The sequence below is a fragment of the Gymnoscopelus braueri genome, assembly GCF_963280865.1.
Source record: "Gymnoscopelus braueri genome assembly, chromosome: 2".
NCBI classification, from domain to species: Eukaryota; Metazoa; Chordata; class Actinopteri; order Myctophiformes; family Myctophidae; genus Gymnoscopelus; species Gymnoscopelus braueri.
This window is the reverse complement of record NC_137604.1, coordinates 44,236,758-44,245,906: the sequence shown is the minus strand read 5'-3', so window position 1 is coordinate 44,245,906 and position 9,149 is coordinate 44,236,758. Positions and strand designations below refer to the sequence as shown.

Sequence of the window (9,149 nt, the reverse complement as noted above, 5' to 3'; positions counted from 1 at the left end):
TGGTCCATTGTACTCAAGACATACAATACATGACATATCAGCAACGACACTAAAAGCAATACTAGGTATATTTACAGAAAGAAAGGGGGAGGGGGTGAGGGGCAGAGGATGACACTCCCATGGGGCTCCTTCCAAGGAGCGGGCTGAGGGAGTGCGTTGTTTGACTCTGGGGGCAAGATAATAGGGGATAAGATTACCAAGTACGATTATAATTTGAGGACAGTCATGTTTTTAAGAGGATAGGGAATCGAGACTTTGATGTCTGTTGGTTAGGCATTCCACATTTTGGTGGCAGAATAGTAGAATGCATTTTTCCCCATGTTTGTGCCGAATCTAGGGGAAACTAGGTCAGAGGAGCTTCCTCTTGTGTTGTGCCCATGGGCGTCTCTCACTCTAGAGAAGTAGTTTGACAGGTACTCACTAAATTTGGAAGCAAACATATTTCTGCAACAAACTTCCTTGGCCTACTGCAGTTTGTTTGTCCAGCAGTTTGCAAGATTAGCTCCGGACTAATTAGCTCATTCACTTCCATTAGGAGTTATTTATGCAACTGCACATTATGTCTCTTTTGAGAGAGACTAGATTTGACATGACAGAACATGTGCTACAAGAACACAACCTCCATCCATGCATGTGCTTGCCACTCCTCAGGCCACAGAATCTTTGACAGATCAGATGTTTGATGGATAATTTTAACCATGTTTCAAAATTATGCAGAAGTGAAGTCATGAAACCCTGCACATGATCCAATTATGACATTAATATGAGACATGGGATCGTAGCTTACCCAGCCTAGAGCTTTGTCATTTAAATCAGTCCTTATAAGTGTAGCATGTGAGCATGTTATGTGACATGTTTCTGCCACCACTGGGTCTATTATTTGATCTTCTGGCATGCTGACACTTTTACGTAAGCTTAGATATCGAGGTTGTAAAGGCAAGTATGACACAATTCTAACTTCATGCAACTCCTTGAACAGCCTGCATCCATGAAGGTTATGATGTCAGAATTATTAAAGTGCTAATGGAGAATACAACGGGAGTTTGGTGAGCACGTGATGAATTCACCTACTAGGTGTTATCATTCTGTCACTGTGTAGGTGGTATTCAGCTCCAATGTCTTATGGAAGTCACCATTGTTTGTACGGCACCTCTGCTCCCCTAAGTGCAGTACTGTTCCGTAGAAGTAGCTGCAGCACAGAGCTTTCACTGTGGAACAAACTGGCTTTAAGTAGTTTGTGCTAAAAAACGTTTTTTTGATAATAATTATACAGTAACCCCCCCCCCCCCCCCCCAATACAATACAATTAAATGTTTCTATTCCACCTATATAACTCTTTGTACCTTCTCTATTTTCTTCTTTTTCTCCCCCCCCCCCCCCCCCCACACACACACACACACACACACACACACACACACACACGCGCATCTCTATTTATCTCTTTATCTCTTCTTACAGAGATGATCCGTTCTTCCACGCCCTTCCCATTGGTCAGCCTCTTCTTCATGTTCATCGGCTTCGTCCTCAGCAACATCGGCCACATCCGACCCCACCGCACCATATTGGCCTTTGTCTCCGGAATCTTCTCCATCCTCTCAGGTGTGGTACACTGCACATTATATGGACTGCAGCTGGCTGGCTGGCCAGCTTATGAGCTTGTTGATCTGCTATTTTTGAAAAATCGTGAACATTTGTGTTACTTTTAGTCTAGTTTTAGTTGACTGAATATCATAAGATTTTAGTCAACTAAATCTACAGCTGATTTAGTTGACTACATTTTATTCCAGGTTGATGGCGTCGTAATGCCTGATTTATACTTACTGTAGCTGTGTGCCAAAAATATTGCCGATCGGCGTGGGCGTCGCACACAGCTGCACGACACCCACGCGCAGCCAAGCATAAAATGACTTGTCTCAGTTCTACTGGATCTCTTCTCCACTAGTCCCTCACTAACATTTTAGTCTAGTTTTGACGAAATTGTCAATATATTTATTCATAGAGACGTTTTAGTTTAGTTTTAGTCATTATAGCTTAGTTTTTGTTTGTTTTTTATTTAGTTTTCATTGGTGCAAAAAGGTAGTCAACAAAAAAAAATTGTCATAGTCGACGAAATGAACACTGGGGGAGCGATACAAGTCGGGAACGATGCAAGTTGTGAATGCATGCCCCACTCAGAGTTCCCAGTGTGGTACCCATGACCACAGTAATAACTAGAAAATGTGCTCCTCAGAGCACAGGTCTCCGCCAGGCGAGGTGGTAAAAGAAAGTACTGTTCCTGATTAATCCTGTCTTACCTATTTATATTACATATTGTGATGTCACGTGAAGCTTGACCAATGTTAGCTGTGAGCGGACGGACAGAGGACGGACACACGGACGGACAGAGGGTAAAACATACTCTCCACCATAACGTTAGATATTACAATCAATGGGTACTGGCCTACTTTGGAATGATGCAAGTTGGGAATTCCCCATCCATTTACGCAACACCCGTTGTACCCATTCACAGAGTACCATGTGTGGTGCACACTAACATACGATCCATCTACTACATATGGTGATTCGGGGATCCCTTACGTGATGAGAAACTGCTGTCGTCATGTTGAACACATACATGGGCATATGCGAATGGAGTTTTCCGTTTCCCCGGAAACCGTTGGTCCGACCGCGGATTGCCACTCGGCACTGTACACCTGTATGAGTGGGACACAGATGCCAAGAAGTCAATCTTTCGGACAGTGCCCGAGTTATGCCTGACACACACACATACACACACAGGTTTCGATGGATGGATGGATGACAGTGTGACTTGCGTTCCTCTCCGTTGAAATGGTCCTGTGCATCGGTGGTATAAATTGTAAATAAAAAAGTAAATATGCATTCTTTTTTTCCTCTCTCTTCCCCTGTCCCTCGTCCTGCCTCAGGTCTGTCTCTGGTGGTAGGTCTGGTGTTGTACATCTCCAATATAAGTGATGAAATGTTGAACGAGACCAAAAGCAAAGAGGCCTATATCAGCTACAAGTACGGCTGGTCCTTTGCCTTCGCCGCCATCTCTTTCCTGCTCACCGAGGTAACTGAGACCGATGTGTGCATACAGTTTTACGTCATGCTAAAATGTTTCATGGGGAAATTGCTTAATCAGGGGAAAAAAAGTGTAACTCTGACAAAGAAAAACTTTTATGGGGATACAGGCACCATAAGACCCTCTTGTGTAGGGTGTAAAGTTGCTGTACTACATACAGTATCTTAAGTAACATGGAGTAGCAATTGTCTCTTGAGTCGTATGTGGTACATCATAAGTAGCTACATGATAAAGTATTTATCAGAAAGGGAATACCCAATCTATACCTGAGTGTATTGTACAGCAAGTAGTCCATCACTATACATATATGTAGTGTGAAGGATGTTATGGATTGTGGCTCTCATGTTGCTAAGACTCATGTGAGTTTGTTTCTGCTGATAGAAAAGCACTGGATGCCATCTGGTAAGCGTGTGTTTAAAATGTGTTGATATTTATTTGAGTAAACCAATGTTGGTAGCAAGCTAACAGAAAGATTACACCACTGTAGTCCTTTAAAGGGAAAGAAATATAGATTGTAAGTACACTTACACACACATACACACATGCAATGCCACTGACTCACAAACAAAACATTCATTGGGCTCATTATCCATGCTACTGTTTACAGTGCAGTATCATAAATAAATAAATGAACTTGCTATTACTCAGCCATGTGACAGAAAGATGATTATAGTCTTAATGGATTCCTTCCTCGGGGAATTTAGACATGGGTCTATTAGAGATCATTATGGAGGTCTATAGGATCCATTAGTGTTATATACCAGGACATGAAAATAATCACCAGGGGGAGCAGAGACACATGACAGAGCTATTTTGTATTTTGACAGTGTAATACAGGAAAACATTAGAGAAATGACAAAAGTGTAAGTCTAATAAGTAGGTGAAGTAAAAGTAAAAATGTGTGTGTGTGTGTGTGTGTGTGTGTGTGTGTGTGTGTACATACCTGCATTCATCCTTGCCGTCATGCACGTTGGCTGCACATCTTAACCCATTAAAAGCGTTGGCTATTCAAAAATAGCAGATATACAAGCTCACAGCGTGTCACTTCGTGCCACGCTGCAAGCTTGTACATCTGCTATTTTTGAACATTTTGGAAAAATATTGAAAGAACTACTGGTTTAGAAGGCATGTGTAGAATTGGCCTCAGGTCTTAATGGGTTAAACACGTTGTCCCCCTCCAGACTGCAGGCGTCATGTCGGTGTACCTGTTCATGAAGCGCTACACGGCCGAGGAGATGTACCGTCCCCATCATCAGGGCTACTACCGGCCACGCCTCAGCAACTGCTCCGAGTACTCCGCCCAGTTCCTCCATCCGGACGCTGTGGCCGGAGCCGGCCGCGGGCGCAGCCCGTCGGCCATCTCCTCTGAAGCCTCCCTCCAGATGAACTCCACCACATACCCCGCCCTCCTCAAGTGTCCCGAGTACGAACAGATGTCCTCGTCGCCTTGCTGAACAGGGTTTCCGTTAACTTCGGCAGATAGACAGACTAGGCTTTTTTTGGTCTCAAAGTTGTCTGACAGTATCTCTCCTGTATGCGCGCCCTCCTCTATTAGTTCCAATACGAACCGCTGCAGACTTTATTTTGTCTCTGGGTCTGTGGGGAATCCTAGGTCGATATGTTGACTCTGTCTCATCTCTTATCTTTGGTGCCTAGCAGTCTAATGAGACAAATCTACAGTGAGTACAGTGAGTAGGGTGACGTTGCCATAGAGGCTGAGCTTGGAGTCACTTTAGGCTGTTTATCCAATCAAGTAGGAAAAAGAGGGTGTACATGTATACATTAAACCTGGAGAGTGAAACAGCACCCTGGCAGTGAAACGGTGACCCATTTCCCTTTAGAAGAACCAAGATCCTGTTAGCCTGGTTAATAGTGAAGATATCTAATCTCCAGGAAAAGGAGTCTATCAGGGTTGGTTGAGGGGGAGTGATTGCACTAGGGTCTTGTGAAACAAATTGAATTTGACTTGGTTTTATACCCCAACTTCAACTTGAGAAGGTCGTTTTTCTTTTCCAAATTGTTCACAGATAAATCTGGAGCGTTCATTTAGTGTCTGGATTGTCAAAATGGGTCCACTTTGAGTTAAAATAAGATTTTACACAAGATCTGGCCCATGTGCTTGTGCTATACACATCCATAACCAGTCATTATCAACCCAGACTGTTGTGTTTTGCAATGCAGTGGGGTGCATGCGGAATACACTTTTTGTATTGTAATCTAATATCTGCTCTTACAGTATATGTACCTCACAACCCAGGTTTTCATTTGTTTATGTCCAACCAACAGATTCTCACTCCTGTCAAATACGTCCGCTTGGTCACGTCCTCAGGCATCACTTACTTTCCATCGCTGGTGAAGTGGCGATGCCCTCTAGTGTATAATTCATCCATATGTTTCAGCCCTGCAAACAAGACTAAGATCATGTTTGACCAACATACCATTCTGTGAGTTAAGCCTTTGGTGTTGTGGAGTTGTTTTCTGGGCAGAGACGCCCCACCCTGAGAAATGGCATTGATCTCACCAATTATTCCCTGCTTCTCTACCATATTAGCATTTCTGCGTGTGATTTTTACTCAATGTACAGGTAGCAGCTCTTAAAAAAAGATGAGCAACCTTTTTTCTACAGTGAATAAACAAACATATTGATATTCACCATCTAGATTCATTGGGTTGAAGCCATCCTCTCTCTTATAGCCATAACAGGACTTTGCAAAACCTTTCTTTCTTATAACTATTTATACAGTATGTGGTATGATTCACAATGTTTTTATTGAATATTGAAATTCCTGTTTTGTTGTTTTCCTTTTCATTTCACTCTTAGCACTTTACTACTACTGTCAGTATCTCTACTACTGCTGTCAGTATATACACAGTAAAAGTTTGTATTTTTTGTACAGAAAATGACCAAGAAGCTGCTAGCCTATTACAACCAAACAAACAGAGATTAGCTCATGATAAAGCCCCTTTCCAGAATTGTTTGGCCATATAAAATATTGATATTGCGATGTTTCTTTCTTCAAAATGTTAACAAACTCTATGGAAAATCAGCTTTCATAAACCATCATAGCCCAAAATATTTGTTTCATGCAATGATTTATACATATACAGTAAACAAACCGCCTGAAAAGAAATGGAAACATTTGTGCCATTTAGTTACAGTAATTAATGGATTCTGGGTTTGGGGTTTAACTGACTTTGAATAATCAAAAGTGAACAAAAAGGAAAGGAGAACATGTTGGCTGTGGAAGATGATGATGGAATGTGATGGAAAGTATCTAATAGTTTGAGCGCTAAGTTGAATGTAAGATTTTCTGAAGGAAACAAAGGTGACCTAATCTAAACAATATTTCACTGTGCACAGTGAAATACCTCTCATACGGATACTGTATATTACCTAAAAAAAATTATTAGTAGTTATCCCTTGAGTGATGCAGTCGTTGCACAGCTCTGCAATATACTCACAGGCTCAATGTAAAACAACAAAATTATGAATTAAACCTATAGTTTTAGACTACAACACTAATTCCAAAGGCATTGTCACAAGTTACGTTTACTGTATAGTACATTTTGGATTGAATATAGACATTTCAAGTATGAATAAACATATTATAGGACTATATTTTCTCTTGTGCTAGAATGTTTATATGCAGTAGTTTGATATATTACTAACAGCATAATTATTGTTCATAATAGGTTGCATGGTTTAAACGCTGGCATGCAATGCATTTCCATTACATTGAGATGTACCTCTATATGTACTGTACTGACCAAGTACGGTTTTCTTTCTTCTTTTTTGTGTGGCTTTCGTATATTCTTGCAGTCCGGAGGCATATTTAGAATTTTGTTGATTTTAAAGACTGTAAATATGAAATTATAGGCATGTACAGTACATAGACTAACTTTTGTATATGTTCCAGTTTCATTGTTGAGTATAGAGTCAGAATTATTACATTTGTGACTACTGCATCCTGTTCAGAATGTGAGCTTTTACATAATGTCATAACTAATATAGGCTACTGTATTAAAAAGTGATATTACTTGTGGAAATGTTATCTGTTTATTTCTATTGTCCAAGGGAGTCGTTTTCATGAGTACATTTTGCAGTGTGCTGTGTGTTCTCAACAAAATAAAACGTAATGGGATTGAATAAAGAAATACACGATGACTCTTTTTTTCACAGTTTCTTGCTGGTTTTCTCAAATTGTGTGCCTCAAATCACATCTCAAATGAATGGAAACCATTTGTGACATCATCAAGAGTTTAGCCTATAGCTTAAAGCCTACTGTAACTTTAAAGCAATGATGAGGGAATCATTAATCCCATTTAGACCTGGAACACCTATACGTTATTTTACCTTTCAAGCCGGGAACACCTCTGTCGTGCAGATTGCTCAAAAATCCCAGGAGGAGTTTGATTTTAACTGCTTTTCATAAAATTCAAAATGGTGAGAGATTTGAAGGTCAGAGGTCAAAAGTCAGAGTGTGAAAGTTGTTAGGCATGAGGAGACGCGTGTGTGTGTCGAAGTTTCATGGCTGTAGGTCAAACAGGGCATGAGTTGTACCTGTTCAAAGTTGGCATTTTCAATTGAGTGCTACAGCGCAACCCTTTGGCCAATGGTTGTGAGTTTCATGCCTTGGCCGTTTGGCATAGCCCTCTACCATATTGCCGATTTTCGTAAAAAAAAGTGACCACACGGTTAGGCGAGGACAGAAAAAACAGCGGAAGAATAGTGAAAGCCAAGAGATGCAAAGAGGCTTCGAGCCTATAGGCCTCGAACCCTCAAATATATTTTGAATAAACAAATCTAGTTTTTCAGAAAACGGTAAGATCAGCAATTAGAAGGCATTTTTAGAATCGGCCTCAGGTCTAAATGGGTTATAATAACCTTCAGTATAACTACAAGATGTACAGTAGCACAATAAACCGCTTCTCAATGAAGACTGCAGTCATAAAATGATTAAGAAGCAGTGAATAGCTCTCTAATATGTTATAGTGTATTGTAATGTGCCAACATTCAGATCAGATCCAGATGTTAAAACCAGTGAGTAAGCCTTGCCGAGCCCTGAGGCCAGGAGCCTATATCTCCTGTTTCCTTGGCATAAGGTAGCTTGATGTCCCCCTGGACATGACACTAGTATGTCGCAGGGACATACCACAATCCAACCCTTGATGCTGAGTGCCAAGCAGGGAGGCATTGGGTCATATTTGTCTTTGGTATGACCCGAACAGGGATCAAACCCTGACATCCATGTCTCAGGGCGGACACTCTAACCACAACGCCACTGAGCTTCAGCGCTGTTGTTTAAAAGTAAGTAATTGCACTGGACTTGTGTAGCACAATGTCTCCCTCTATTGAGAGACAGAGAATCGACATACATGGAACTGTGCCCAGGGAGTTCACTTTGTATAGTTATTATTTGATAGTTGAAGATTGGTACTAGGATGGTAATTATATCATAAGTTGGCTGCAAAAAGATAGAAGGATCAATGTATTATGATAGTTGACTGACCATGATACTGACATGATACGGAAATAATACTGATATGATACTGACTGGCAACGGAAGAGAAATCAGAAAAATCTGACTTCAGCTATTTATTGAGGGGGGGGGGCTCTTGACCACGCTGGGTGTCCCCCCCAGGACATTTTTAACAGAGTAGATGTAATTTCCAGTATTCTGGTGGATTTTGGGAGTTTGACACTTTTAACAGGCTTTACTTTGCTTGTAACGTGGCTGCTCTATCCATAGCTCAGTCGGAAGAGCGCTTGACCCTCAGGCCACAAGATCATGGGATCGAACCCCAGCACGGGTATCTCGGCATCTGAGCAATCTGGCTCCCACGGGTCTACTATCTTATTTCGCCTTTATCATACAGGTTGCTGGACAATATATAGAGGATGCATAATGTATTAAATAATATAAAGGTAATATCAAATACATTTAAAAAAATGAGAGAAATGACGCTTTATTAGCAAGACAGTCTTTTATTATATTATTCCTCATTTTGCTGGTTTCCCCTGAAACCCCTTTACTGTTACAGAGTAGAACTGCCTTAGAATCTCTGC

The 9,149-nt window shown here is 41.1% G+C and overlaps 1 protein-coding gene across 2 annotated transcripts in view; it reads left to right on the top strand.

Moving 5' to 3' along the window:
* LOC308098482 (voltage-dependent calcium channel gamma-5 subunit-like) overlaps window positions 1–4,536 on the top strand; it is a gene marked incomplete at both ends in the record, with an annotated part of 10,219 nt that extends 5,683 nt beyond the window's left edge. For both annotated transcript variants that reach the window (XM_080446862.1, XM_080446861.1), the window contains 3 exons: window positions 1,459–1,599; window positions 2,925–3,070; window positions 4,264–4,536. In XM_080446862.1, coding sequence (XP_080302988.1) covers window positions 1,459–1,599; window positions 2,925–3,070; window positions 4,264–4,536 — 560 coding nt within the window. The remainder of the gene's footprint in view (window positions 1–1,458; window positions 1,600–2,924; window positions 3,071–4,263) is intronic.
* Window positions 4,537–9,149: the final 4,613 nt, after the last annotated feature.